The sequence below is a fragment of the Geotrypetes seraphini genome, chromosome 1, assembly GCF_902459505.1.
Source record: "Geotrypetes seraphini chromosome 1, aGeoSer1.1, whole genome shotgun sequence".
NCBI classification, from domain to species: Eukaryota; Metazoa; Chordata; class Amphibia; order Gymnophiona; family Dermophiidae; genus Geotrypetes; species Geotrypetes seraphini.
Genome location: NC_047084.1, coordinates 482,353,012 through 482,368,280, shown reverse-complemented (window position 1 = coordinate 482,368,280; position 15,269 = coordinate 482,353,012). Strand labels below are relative to the sequence as shown.

The following is a 15,269-nucleotide window of genomic DNA, read 5'->3' as shown; positions in this document are numbered from 1 at the left end:
CTCACCGGTCTGTAGTTTCCTGGCTCACCCCTTGAACCTTTCTTGAAGATCGGCGTAACATTCTCCACCTTCCAGTCTTCTGGAATCCTTCTCGATTTGATCAACAGTTTGGCTATCAGTTGAAGCAGTTCAGCTATAGTCCCTTTGAGTTCCTTTATTACCCTCGAATGGATGCCATCCGGTCCCGGGGATTTATCATTTTTAAGCCTATCAAACTGCCTCTATACTTCTTCTAGACCCCTAAAAACACTTTCAATAGAAAAATCTGAAAACATAGTCATTTATGTTATCAAAACAGGTAAAGCCCAACAAGGAATCTTTAGGAAATACCTCTGATGCAACTATGATGAAACATCACTTCACAGTGACGTAGCCTGACCGACTTCACTATGCTTCTGTCTTGTTCAGAGTTAGCCACAACATATAATCAGATGTCCATCACTTAGATAGCTGCACTAGAATAATAAGAAAGGGCTGGCAGGTTTTCCTAAAGCTCTTACCCCTGACTCAGGTACCCATATACTAGAAACTGTGCTGAACTTTCATAAGGCAAATTTGGGTGTTAACTGCACATGCCATTACTGAATGACCATTTTCATACAACACTTACTCATTCTATAAGGGATTTTCTCTCTTTTAAAATGTGCTATTTTTCAGCTCATTCAAATATAATCTGACCACAGAGCACTCACCTCTTCATCTTGGCTTCTTCATAAGTATTCCTGGAAAGTCCAAGATTAAATTTTTAAATGATCTGATGTGAGCTGGGTTTATGATGACAGTTGCTAATATAAGGGAGGGATTATATACTTTATTATGTAATGTTTTAATTTAAATGTTTTAGTTTTCTAATGGTAAATTGAATTTATGACTATTTTAATTTGAACTGTATATGGTTAATGGAATGTAAGTATCCAAATTAAACTGTACCCATTATCTTTGTCTTACTCAACATCTCTTCCACCTTCACATAATCTTCTTTTCCTTTCCATGTGTTACTCTTTTCTTTATCTGACAATCAAATCCTCTTCCAATTCCTGACCTATCATATGATTTTCCTTCTCTCACTCACATCCAACGTAAGAATGAAACAAATAATTCTTGTTTAGAAGATCTACTTTCACTTAATTACCATTATTAATAAATAGCAAATTACACTGACATCTCATGCTTAACATAGCACCTCCCAGTGAAAATTTCAAAGAGTCAACTAGTTCAAATCTTTTTTAATGGCATTATTGACAGCTGATTGCGTTTTAATGAACTCCTATTTTGCTCTGGCAGACCTTCAGGTTATATATAATAGCTCAATAATCTTTCTCCAATATTTCCTTCAATTATTTTATTATGACATTCTGCTGGAAAAGAAATGCACAGTTACTTTTTGGAAGCTTAATGTAAGAGCATAAGGTTAAAATTTACATTTTTAGCATAAGGAGTGCTTTAATAATACATCTTTAGTCTTAAAAAAAAAAAGACATTTTAAAATCTTTTCCTCTTTTACTATATATAAAGGAAACAAGACAGCGATGAACTAACCGATGGAGGGCTCTTGCTTTTCTCAGAGTAAGTGAAGAGCTCATACAGGACCACTCCAAAACTCCATACATCCGATGCAACAGAAAATTTGCTCTCAGTCAATGATTCTGGTGCATACCTACATTGTAGAACAACAAAAAAGGCATCCAGAATTATATGTGGAAGCAAAAGCAAGCACTGATGGACAATGAGAAGACCCAAGTTTGCTATCATTCTGTCGTTATGCTAATTGTAGCAGAATTTGCCTGTTAGCCTGGAATCATGGTATACTGCCTACTGACTTCAGCCACTTGTCATCGGTGTTTCAGCCTTTCCAACTTCTTTTCAGTGCTGCTCAGGTTATCTTTTCACTTTCAGTTTGGCACTGTTCTGTTACCTACTGTCACTTGTCTTCCACTGCTTATTTCCTTTCACAGGTTTCCTGTCAGCAGCAGCAGCAGCACATAGCTCAAATAAGAGCCAATAACGAGAGGAAAGCTGCTGGAGCAGAGCAGGAAGAACCAAGTCCATTTTTATCTCCACTACTACCTATGTACATTAGTGCTGCCCGATTCATGATTAGAATTGATTCACTGATTCACTTTGGGTGAATTGATTCGAATCGATTCCTTTTCAAAAAAAAAATTGGTCTCCCGATTTGGTGACTGAGTCACCAGCCAAGGATAACATGACCGATACCAAAGCAAAACGTTCCTACAGTGATCCTCCAGGCTGAAGTGAAGGAGAAGGCAGACGAGGTCAGATGACGTAGATTGTGTTGCGCAGTGATGGTGACGATGGTGGTGGTGGGGGGGGCTGAGCTTGGTGTCACTTTCACTCCCTTCCTGTCATCTGCCCTTACTGCAGCTCCTTCATGCACCAACGGCTGCCGCTGTGGAGAGAGTGATGACCTTATGCCTCCCACCACCCCTCTCCTGCAGCTGCAGAGGATGGAAACGTCCAACCGTGAAGGCGTGCTGGGGGAAGGAAGTGAGACCCAACTGCCAATCAGGTGCATGAGGAGGCAGGCAGAGTGTTGTTATGGCGAGAGAGGGCGACCCAGGCGGATGCTTTGCGGTGCGCGAGTCAGGTTGCCCAGGGGCAGGGGGTTGCATGCTGGTAAGCTGTTTTTTTGGCTTGTTGCATTTGTGTGGCAGTTGACTCTTTCTTGCTCAAATTTAATTTTAACCCATCAACTCTATTTCCTAATAAGTCTCTGCTCTTGCAGTAGTTGGCTCCTGAGGTTCGCATGGGAAAATGGACAAGTGCGCAAAGTGATTTGTGCGGTTTTAGTAGTCAGTGCAACTTTCAGATAGGTGCTATACTTTGGGAAAATATGCTGCTTCCTTTTCACCATACGGAAGTAACATTTCAGAATGGTTAGGCGTGCTAAACCCAGCACACATTACACTCCTTGGACAAATGCTTTTTTTAAAAAAAATAAAAAATAAATAAATCAATGGCGTATGGTACGTCAATTAAGATCATTTTTGGACCAAAAACAATCTGATCAAGATAGTCCATGATTACAAGAAGACTTGATTATTGCAATTCGCTGTTTCCAGATATTACTTTAGTCATGAAAGGATTGCATTTGGTCCAAAATACAGCTGTCCACATCACCCCTCTTCTCAAGTCATGCCATTGGCTTCCTGTTTTCGCATATGAGTCAGTTGAGGGAGGAAGGAAGTGAGAGAGAGAGGCATAGAAAGACCTGGAAGAAAAGAGAACAAATGCTGGACATGGGGGGGGGGGGGGGCATGCCTTCAGGGGTAGGGAGACCCTGGTGTAGAAGTACATGGAGGAAGGAGGGTTCAAAAAGATGTGCATATACCAGACTGGGGGGAGGGAGGGGGTTTTAAATAATGGGTCTAAAAACAGAGGAGAGAGAGTAGATGATGGACAATGGGATTTAAGGAGGGAAGGAACAGAAAGGGAGAGAAGTTGGACACAAGGGATGGTGTGGAGGGGTATAGAGATACTGGATAGGAGGGTAGTTGGGAACAGAAAGGGAGAGCTGGTGGACCCTGGGGTGGTGGGGAAGGAGGGAGAAATGCTGGATGAAAGGGTAGTTGAGAAAAGGAGAGATGGTGGATCTCGGGATGGTGGAGGGTCCATCGTTGCAGCTGCGGAGATGGAGATGAAAAAAAAAGGAAAGATGCCAGACCTCCGGGGGAGGGAAGGGAAACAGACAGTGAGGGCAGAGATGGAAGATGGATGGTTATCACAGGAGGACCCTAGCAAGCGAGTTATCAGAAAACAACCAGAGCCTGGGCCCAACATGATTTGAATAATGACCAGACAACAAAAGGTAGAAAAAATAATTATATTTTCTGTTTTGTGATTACAATATGTCAGATTTGAAATGTGTATCCTGCCAGAGCTGGTGTTAGACCGCAAACGTGAGCTAGGATTTAAAAGAGAGGAAGAGTCTTTTTTGTTTGTTTGTTTACACCACAGGGCCAGTGAGGGGAGGAGAGGGCAAAGGGGGTGAAGAGGCTATAAAAGGGGTGAAGAGGCTATAAAATAAATCCACCAGGATGTTTGGAAAAACAACCAATTAGGCAGGAAAATCGAATCGAAAAATCGATTCAATAGGCTGAATCGAATCAAAATTTTTTTCCTGAATCGGGCAGCACTAATGTACATAACTGTGTTGTGTATTTACTCAGGTTCCCTTTGTCTAACATTACATTTTGTTGCAGACTGACTCAGTGGAAACTGTTTCCTTTCCCAGGCAGAGAACCCATCCAAAGGGGTTTCAAGACATTAAAGCCACTGAAAAAGAACAGTTACTTACTGTAACAGGTGTTATCCAGGGACAGCAGGCAGATATTCTCATACATGGGTGATGTCACCGACGGAACCCTGGCACGGACCACTTCATAAGTGCATCGCCACTTAAGTCTTTAGAAAGTTCACAATAGCCTGCACCACGCATGCACGAGTGCCTGCCCGCCCAACGTAGGCGCACGGTCCTTCAGCTAAGATAAGCCAGCTAAGAAGCCAACCAGGTAGGTGGGTGGGTTGTGAGAATATCTGCCTACTGTGCCTGGATAACACCTGTTATGGTTGGATAAACGATTAAATGTTATGGAAACTCAATGTAATACACTCCAAGCTGTCTCGGTATCTGCTGTTAAAGATTCTACAGTGATACATTCTAAAATAGAATCTATGGAAAATATGAATAGAGTGAAAAATCTCCGCTTAGTCAATTTCCCAGTAACTCATTTATTGTCACCTGAAATTTTATTAAGGAAGTTTTACAAAGAAGTACTGGGACTGGCTAATGCGGATAATTTTCTAATAAATAACTACTACTATATTCCTCCCAAAAAAATAGAATCTGCCCAGGAGGTGGACCATCCGGTCACGACTGAAGTAAATTTGACTGAATTTTTGGAAAATACTCAGGATGTGATCCAGAGTCGCTCCACCCTGGTGATAACATGCATGAGTGAAATAGATAAGATGTTATTAATGAAACTTTACTTTAAAAACAGGTTAATGAAATTTTGTGGGGATCTGGTTAGGATTTTTCCAGATGTCTCTAGGACCACTCAATTGAGAAGGAAATAATTTTTGAAGTTAAAGGTTAGAGTTTTGGCCCTAGAGGCATCTTTTTATCTGAAATTTCCTTGTAAATGTTTGGTTAAGTTACAAGATATTGAATATGTTTTTTGGACCCCATACAATTACAACAATTTTTAGTTGCGAGAGAACAGAAATGAGTTGTTTCATCTGCTGAGAAATAAGAGGAGCAATTAGAATCCCAATCAGTAAAGAATGATTCAAGGTTCGTTAGGACGAACTGAGAATTATTGTCCTTTATCTTTTCTTGTAAATTTGTTTGATTAGAAATTGTAACATGTTTCCCCATAATGTGGGCTTAAAAGGAATTATGTATGTATGAATGATTATGAATTGTTTTCTGAGATTTTTCTTTTTTTCCTTGAATTATTGGATATTGTAATGTATTCAAAATTATAATTAAAAAAAACCCCACACCTGTTATGGTAAGCAACTGTACTTTATCCCAGGACAAGCAGGCAGCATATTCTCACACATGGGTAACCTCTAAGCTAAGCAGAATGGGATAGTGGGAGTGTTGGCCTTTAAGAAAATAAATTTTGCAATACTGACTGGATGAAGTGCCCATCCCGTCTGGAGAAAGACTCCAGGCAATAATGCAAGGTGAAGGTATGAACTGAGAACCAGGTGGAAGCTTTATAGATTTACTCAATAGGAGTAGATCTAAGGAAAGCTACAGAAGCTGTCATAGCTTGGACTTTGTGAGCTGTGATATGACTCTCCAGGTACAGCCCAGTCTGAGCATAGCAGAACGAAATACAGAACGAAATACAGCATAGCAGAACGAAATACCCAGGTGGAAATTGTTCTCTTGGAAACAGGATGCCCCAACTTGTTAGGATCAAATGAGAAGAGTTGAGGAGATGTACGGTATGACTTTGTCCTGTCGATGTAATAGGCCAAAGCATGCTTACCGTCCAGAGTGTGAAAGGTCATTTCTCCTGCATGAGAATGAGGATTAGGGGAAAAAAAATGGAAGAACAAATCGACTGATTGAGATGAAATTCCGTCACCTCTTTCGGAAGAAACTTTGGATGTGTGCATAGAACCACTTTATCATGGTGAAACACTTTGAAGGGTGGATCTGCCACCCACGCTTGCAACTCACTGACCTTCCTGGCAGAGGTGAGAGAAATGAGAAAGACAACTTTCCAGGTGAAAAACTTGAGATGAACTGTGGTCAATGGTTCAAATGGAGGCTTCATCAACTTGGAAAGAACCACATTAAGGTCCCACACTACAGGTGGAGGTTTGAGAGATGGTTTCACATTGAAAAGTCCTTTCATGAACCTGGAGACCAAGGGATGAAAAGTAAGAGGTTTTCCCTTGACTGTCAGGTGAGTCATCGAGATGGACTCTAATAGATGTGGATTTGAGTCCAGAGTCTGAGAGATGAAGGAGATAATCCAACACCAGTTCCACTGACAAGGAAGTTGGATCGTGATGATGAAGACAACACCAGAAAGAAAACCTAGTCCACTTTTGCTGATAACATTGTTGCGTGGCTGGCTTCCTGAAGGCTTCAATAATATTGCGGATAGGCTGAGACAGATGTAATTCATATGGATTCAGCCCTTGAGAAACCAAGCTGTCAGGTGTAACGGATTGCAGGTTGTGATTTAGAAGTGATCCTTGTTTCTGAGTAAGCAGAGTAGGAAAGATTGGTAGAGGAATTGGCTCCCTGGTGCTGAGCTGAAGTAGAAGGGAGAACCAATGCTGTCTGGGGCACAGAGGAGCCATGAGAATCATGGTGGCTGACTCCTTGAGTATGAACAGAGTCTTTAACAGGAGAGAAGTTGGAGGGAATGCATATAGAAACAGGCCAGTCCAATCCAGGAGATACACATCGGCTTCCAAATGGTGAGGAGAGTAAAGCCTGGAGCAAAACTGGGGCAACTTGTGATTGTGATGGGTCGCAAACAAGTCTACCTGAGGAGTCCCCCTTTGAGCGAAGATGGGATGGAGAATTGCAGAGTTGAGAGTCATTCGTGAGGCTGAAGAATTCTGCTGAGGTTGTCTGCTAGGGAATTCTTCTCCACTTGAATGTAGACAGCCTTTAAGAAAATGCTATGAGCTGTCGCCCAAAGCCAGATTTTATGAGCTTCCTGACATAACAGGAGAGAGCCCGTGCCTCCTTGCTTGTTTATGTAGTACATTGCTACTTGTTTATGTAGTACATGGATTGGTATATGAGTATAGGCTTCCCTGAGATCCAGAGAGCATAGCCAGTCGTTCTGATCCAGAAAGGGATAAAGAAGGGCGAGGGAGAGCATCCAGAATTTCTCCCTGGTGTTTCTGAGTGATAGGAACCTCTTCAATGGCATTCAGAAGAAGGGTTTGAACCTCCTGAAGAAGAGAGGACTGTGCAGGATTTGAAATAGACTCTCTTGGAGGATGGTCTGGAGGCAGGGTGTGAAAATGGAGGGTGTAACCCTGACAAATGATGGTCAATACCCAGAGATCTGTGGTTATGAGCTCCCAAAGATTCATGTAATGTTGAAGCCACCCTTCGATTGGCCGAGGCAGATGATGTAGAATGAGAACTGTGGCTATGCTCAGAAGGAACACGTCAAAAAGGCTGGGAAGGTTTCTGCTGAGCAGCCTGTTGCTTAGGTTGCTGACGTGGTTGCTGCTTTTGCTTTCTAGGTTGAGGTCGAGCAGGGGCAGCAGCTTTAGCAGTAAACCTGCGTTGGAAAGAAGGAGCCAGCCAGAAAGCCCGAAGAGCTTGAGGCTGCTTCTTTGGTTTGACCAAAGTGTCCCAGCGAGTCTCATGAGCAGACAATTTTGGGGTAGCAGTGTCCATGGATGGTCCGAAAAGTTCATCCCCGAGACACGGAGCATTGGCTAAATGATCTTGATGGTTGACATCAAGCTTGGACACACGGAGCCACGCAAGTCACCTCATAGCCATTCAATACATCCACATGGCTGCAGCTCGTGAGGTAAGCTCAAACGTGTCATAGGTAGAACAAACCATATACTTCCTCAATTGCAAGACTGTAGCAATAAGATTTTGGAAAGCCTGAGTCTTGCGTACAGGGATGTATTTCTGAAAAGCTGAAAATTGCTTGACCAGATGTTTCAGGTAAAAGGAAAAAGGAAAATGATCAATTCCAGCTCGGTTCACCAACATTGCATTTTGATAAAGGCGTTTACCGAATTTGTCTATCGCTTTACCCTCTCTGCCAGGAGGTACAGAAGCATAGACACTAGGCCCTGCAGACTTCTTCAAGGTGGATTCTACCACTAGAGACTCATGAAGAAGTTGAGGTTTATCAAAACCAGGAATAGGAACAACTTTGTATAAGGACTCAAGCTTCCTAGGAGGTACAGGAATGGATAGAAGAGTTTCCAGATTTTGTAGTCTCCTGCAAAATGTCATGAAGTGGGAGCTTCAACAGTTCCTTTGGTGGTTGGTCATAGTCTATAGCTTCTAAAGAACTGTTTACTTTGCTTGGAGTCCACTTCAAGTGGAATGGCAAGGCCTTTAAACATCTGACATAGAAATTTTGAAAAAGTGGACCACCTAGAAAATATAGCAGATCCTTGAGAAGAACATTGAGGTGAATCTGACCCAGAAGAATTCTTATCATCAGTGGAGAATGGTTCCTGCTCAGAGTCTCCCAATAAGTCCGAATCCTGAATGGAACAGGAACGGTATTGAAGACTCGGTGTAGAAGCCTAGAGGTGCCTGAGCTTATAAGAGGCCTTTCGGGACCGCACCGGAGTCACCTCTCCAGATGTTTGTATCGAGGACGACTGGTGCCATGGAGATGGATCTGACAACTCCAGTGTCGGGTGTTTCCGCACCGGTGGAGCATCAGTTTGAGGTGCGGTCGTTGTCGTAGGTTACTCAGAGTGGACCGGCACCGGGAGAGTTGGTGTCGACATGGGCATAAGCTGCATCGGCACCAACATCTGCAAATGCTCACCCAATTCCTCCCAAAGCAAATTGTCAATCTTTTGCTTAAGGGAGAGCACTGGTACTGTTTGCTTTTTAGCCGGTACCATTGGTGCAGCGCCCCGGTCCGGTGATGATGAGGCCGATGTCGAGGCACTCACTGAGATCAGAACCGGGTGCTTATGGGACTTCTTTGAGGTCGGCATAATTTGACTCAATGCCATTTTGACTTGAGTCCCAGATGGAGTAAGGGCAGGCTTCTTAGCCAACTTACTTACAAAGAGTATAGTGCGACACCGAAGGAAGGCCAGATGTTACTGACTGTGTCCATATGTGCGATGTCGGTTCCCCTTCCATAGAGACACCGAAAAGTTTCTGTTGTTGAAAAATGCAATTTTTCAAAGTCCTCTTCTGAGGAGAAGAACAGTGCGTGCAGGTTTCAGGACGGTGCTCGGGCCCCAAACACTGGAGACACCAGTACAGCGACTGCACTTCTTAAATCCCATCAGCAGGCGTGACATGGACGGGAAGACCGTCTCAGCTAAATTGAAATCGGTGGCCAAGGCAAACAAACAGGCCTCACCAGACCCAACCCGTGAGGGAGGAAAAAAAAAAAAATAAAGTTTTCCTCTTTTTTTTTTAAACAGGAAAAAGAAAACAAAAAGAAAGAAAAAATGACTAGAAGTCACAAACGCGAGAGCGGGAAGGCAAGGAAAAAATTTCAACGGCCACTGAAATGTGTCTTAGCTCTGCGGAAACTAAGGGCTCCTTTTACAAAGCCGCGTTAGCAGTTTTAGCGCACGCAGCTTTTTAGTGCGGCTAGAACTAACGCCAGTTCAATACTGGCGTTAGCATCTAGCAGGGCCGGCAGTTTAGCGCGTGCTATTATGCGTGTTAAACCGCTAACACGGCTTCGCAAAAGGAGTCCTAAGAAACTGAGAGACCGCGTGCCTACGTCGGGCAGGAAGGCACTTGCGCGGGATATCGCAAACTTTCTAAAGACTTAAAGTGGCGATGCACTTTTGAAGTGGCTCGTGCCGGGCTCCGTTGGCGACGTGTGTGAGAATATGCTGCCTGCTTGAAAGGATGAACTTAAGCGGGAAAAAATAAGAAATAGAAGCAGAGCAGATCAGAATCACTTCTGTATGGTTTGCTTGCAAAAATAAAAACTGTAGGAGCCTCTGTGGTCTTCAACTAAATAGGAGGAGCATAGAAAAAAGTATGTGGTTTTCTGCAAGACCCTGTTTGTGGGTTGAGATAAAACACCTGTTGTACTGACTCCGGAATGGATGTATCAGAATTAGCATTCAAGAAATGACAACTTCCACTAGTTCTTCTCTAAAATACAGGGAGATTTGGACATTTATGCTTTAATTATGTGTGATAAAAGCAACTATTTTAGAAACAAAAACATCTAAAATATCCAATCAAAAAGCTCATATAAACATTTGTTATGAAATTGCAACATAAATGTTTTTATACCGGAATATTAACATTTATGTTGACTTTTTCAAAATATAAATGTTTATGGTGTAATAAATCTTTTATGACAACTTTTATACCAAGGTAAAAAAAATACAGAATTAAACTTGGCTTTAAAAAGTCATAAGATATTAAAAAGGTTATATACTTTCTCAACAAAATATAATGAAAGATCCTCCCCCCGACGTTGTACCTCTGAGCCAGTTGGAAGGCTCAGCACCTAACGGTGCGCAGCCATTTGGCGTGCCGTCTAAGGTGCCTGTTAAAGGCACCCGCCTTAGTGAGAGTGCCTTTGCAAAGCGACCTAGCTTCCACCTATGTAAGGCTATCCAATCCCTTCAATCAGTCTTCCCACAATACCAAGTCTCCCCACAGCACTTCCCCCCAAAACTCTATCCCTACCCATCTGGATACAACGCAGGGACAACAACCTAATCACCGAGAACCACACTCCCCCAGCCTCCAGATCATCCTACTGATAATCCTTCTTATAACCAGTTGGAAGGCAGTATCAAACAACCTCCCTGCTACACTCTCTAGTTCAATTACAAACAAAACTCACCACCCAAACAGGAGAATCTCAGTAGACAGAAGCTCGAACCACTAAACCAAAACTCAACATCCCATCACCCCAGCATGGGGAAGAAGATCAACACACCCCAAGACCAAACCTCACCATCATCCTAATTTACTCATCTACCTTAAAACAACTCACAACTATCAAATAGAGATCACCACACTTACATGTGTCTACTTAAACATTAGAGCCTTAGGCACAAAAACAGAACATATAAAAAACTGGATAAAAAACGAAAACCTAGACTGCCTCTTCCTCACAGAAACCTGGCTAACATCAAACACAGATCCCAGAATAACTGAAGTCTGCCCTCAGAGATACAAAATAACAGTAGTCTGCAGAGAGAAAAAAGAGGAGGAGGATTAGCAATCTTAATCAAAGACTCCATAACCCTAAATATACTGGAAAAAATATCCACCCCATACATGGACCTTCTATAGCCTGCCAACTCTCAGGCACCACACTAAAAAAAACTCACTAAATTGCATGCTATGCTACATAACACAGGGATACTGGACCACAGTAAGACCTGAATTTAAAAACTTTGTATACCAAAACTCACTAACAGCAGCCTACAATCTTAACCTAGGAGATCTAAACCTACATCTTGAAGACTAATCATCCAAACTAGTACATAACTTTCTTATCTTTCCAGATTTTAAATCCACAAAATACTCATGAGAAAGGTCACCAACTTGACATCGTGACCCATCAACCATCTATACCAGAAATTCAAACATCTAATGGAATTTGGTCCCCATCCCCATGGTCAGACCACTACACATACACCTTCAACATCAACTGGACCAAAAACAAAACCATACCAAAATCCAAAAGAGTAACTTACAAGAGCAAACACATTGAGCCCACTAAATTCTGGACAAAAATAGATGAAACAATTCAGGAATGCAACCCCAAGGACTTCATTTCACAAAGGGGCAAATTGAGCACTAACACCCTTAATGAACTAGCCCCATTGCAAACCAAAACTAGAACCAGTAGACGATCAGACTAATGGTTTGACAACAAATTACTCCTACTCAAAATTCAATGCAGACAACTAGAAAGAAATGGAGAAAAACTCACCTAGGTCATACGAAAACCGCCTGGAAAAAATTTACAAATACAAACTACAATTAAAGGATAAGAGAAAAGTACACTACACCAACCTAATAGGCGCAGAAACCCAAAACACCATAAAACTGACACCAAACCCTACCTGACTACTAACAATACCCCCCCTAAGCCACCCTCTTAGCAGAACACTTCAAGAATAAAATTACAAATGCCAGAGCTACCCTCAATGGTACCCCAACCCACTAATTGAATTCACAATACATCCCACAATTGCAGCAGACAGAACCTGGTCCCACTTCCCCAATATACAATGGTCCGAACTCAACGAACTCTACAGAAAATACAGACATGCATCCTGTGACCTCAACCACTGCCCACCATATCTCTTTAACACCCTCCAGCGCAAAATTCAGTGCTCTACTCCTACAATGGATACAAATCACGCTCAGACGGCCTTTTCCCAACTGTCCTCAGCAAAATCAACATTACCCAGATCCTAAAAGACCCAAAGGGACCAACAGATCAACCATCCAACTACAGGCCCATTGCCTCAATACCACTATATGTCAAACTAACAGCTGCCTTGACTTCTTTGAAAACCCGTGGAATATACTTGAAGGAGGACGCAGTACTACTCAAAAGGGTGCAGAGAAGAGCGACTAAAAGGGTTAAGGGTTAGAGGAGTTGTCGTACAGTGAGAGATTAGAGAAACTGGGCCTCTTCTCCCTTGAAAAGAGGAGACTGAGAGGGGACATGATTGAAACCTTCAAGATAATGAAGGGAATAGTAAAGACAGGTTGTTCACCCTCTTCGAAAAAACATAATCCCTAATCCTAGGTCTACTAGACTATTGCAACATCCTCTATATCCCCTGCCCTGCAACAATAACAAAACAATTACAAACAATTCAAAATACAACTGAGACTCATCTACTCATTGAGGAAACACGACCACATTACAGAGGCATACCTCAACTCATTGGCTTCCAATTCCAGAAAGAATACTATTTAAATTCTACTGTATACTATTTAAAACTATAAACGGAGACAGCCCAACCTACTGCCTCAGCCAAACTACCTCAACCAGGCATAGGAAAACTCACAATCCATTCACACACCCTCCAATCAAAGAAGTTAAACGGAAAAAAACTGTATGACGGTCTCCTAGCCACTCAAGCAGCAAAACTAGACAACCAAATCTCCAATCTACTGATAACAACCCCAGAGTACAAGATGTGCAGAAAAGAAATAAAGACTATACAAGAAATCACTAACAAAAGTCTTAACACCATGAGTACCTTCCTTCTTCCCCTCTTCCTCCTGACTCCCCGAATCTACCTGATCTACTCTTTACTTTCTCTGGAAATGACCACCTTCTATAACTCTTTTGTAATCCGCCTTGAACTGCAAGGTAATGGCAGAATAGAAATCTCTAATGTAATGTAATATAATATGGAAAAAGCATAACTTACCAAAATATAGGACTTTCACCAGGTTCCTTTACTTTGTAGTATTCTTTATCTTGTGGCAAAACTTTTGTTAATCCAAAGTCACCGATTTTAACTCTGTTCTCATTTTCAACTAAAATATTTCTGGTTGCTAAATCTCTGTGAATGTATCTCTTAAATGTAAGATATTCCATACCCTGAAAAATCAAGAAATTAAATGCTGAAATAAGCTGAATTAAAATGGAATACTCATTAGAGAGAGCCCAAATCAGCATTTCTACAAAAATGTTTGTGAAATACCGTATATACTTGGAAAATAAATTGAGATTTCTGCCCCCTTTAAAAAAAAGGCAGTTAAAAATTGGGGTCTCAGTTTATAAATCGAGTCTCTCCCTTCCTCCATCTCACGGTGACCATTTCTTGGAATTCTTCCTCCATCCCATGGTGATTGGCATGCTTTTTCCCACAACACCCCCCACCCTTGTGACAGAAAGGTCTTCCTCTATCTCTGATGGCTGCCATCTTATTTTCTACTTCCTTCTCCAGCATTGCTGCAGCTCCTACTTCTGGCTGTTACTGACAAAGAAAGTCATGTGCCGGCAAGTGCAGGGTCTTAGCATCTGCACATGCTCAAGGCTTGCACCTGCCCAGTGCACGGACTTCTTTGTCAGCATCAGTCTGAGGTAGGAAATAAAATGATAGTCATCAGGAGTAAGGGGGAGACATTTTGGTCACCTGAAAAGGGTGGGGGTATGCAGAAACATACCATTCAAGATCAAAGAATATGTTTACCCCTTTTTGGAATGACAGGATCCTTATACACAAGCAAGAACTGAAGGGCAGATAAAAAAAAGATCATTGCTAGAATAAATCTGCTAAATTATTAGGACATACTTTATCAAGCAAATACAAAATGCTTTACTATGCCCTTTATCCTATGGCAAGATGTTTTAATAATTCTTGTACAGGCTGTTTTTATTTGCTTATAATCACATACACTTACAGCTTGTTTTATAAAGCCGCGCTGCAACAGCCCAAAGCCCTTTAAATCTCTATGGGCTTCGGGGCTGTTACCGTACAGCAGCCGCTAGCGTGGCTTTGTAAAACAGGCCCTATAAGTTGAGTCACCATAGCATTATCATGCAAATAAATGTTGGAAAAATCTCAGAGAATTTGCTCTTTTTAAAAAAGGCAATATGAAAGGCAGTGGATTCTCAAAATGGTATTGTGATTGGGAGCACTTTGAGGGAGCTCTGAGGCTCTGTTGTTGCCTCTGCTTTGTAAGAGGACGGTGGTGACTAAGGACAAGGGATTACAGTCACTGAAACCCAGGCTGTTTAGAAGATCAATAGATGTGAACCTGACGATGGCTGCAACTCATATGGCTTTGCAGCCTACAGTGAGACAAGCATCTCTGAAGGGGGAGCTTTATTCTATTCTGAACTCCTGTGGTCAATCCCCTTTCCTCCCGTGATGAAGTAAATGGAAGATGTTGAAATCTCAACTCCCAGCAAAGTACCCTCTCTCTTGATCCTCCTCTGGTCTAAGTATCTCCCCTTCCAATCTCAAAAAAATCTCCAACACTCTTCGCTTCTCTTGACCCCATGTAGCTCATCCATTGATTCTCTACTCAAGTGGGATGGATTTAGAGCAGTCCATCTATGCTCCCTCAT

At 42.1% G+C, this 15,269-nt stretch overlaps 1 protein-coding gene across 3 annotated transcripts in view; it reads right to left on the bottom strand.

Annotated features, from left to right (window-relative positions):
- JAK2 (Janus kinase 2) overlaps positions 1–15,269 on the bottom strand; it is a 298,615-nt gene that overhangs the window by 18,837 nt on the left and 264,509 nt on the right. For all 3 annotated transcript variants that reach the window (XM_033925632.1, XM_033925622.1, XM_033925643.1), the window contains 2 exons: positions 13,621–13,793; positions 1,540–1,657 (listed from right to left, as the gene is read on the bottom strand). In XM_033925632.1, coding sequence (XP_033781523.1) covers positions 1,540–1,657; positions 13,621–13,793 — 291 coding nt within the window. The remainder of the gene's footprint in view (positions 1–1,539; positions 1,658–13,620; positions 13,794–15,269) is intronic.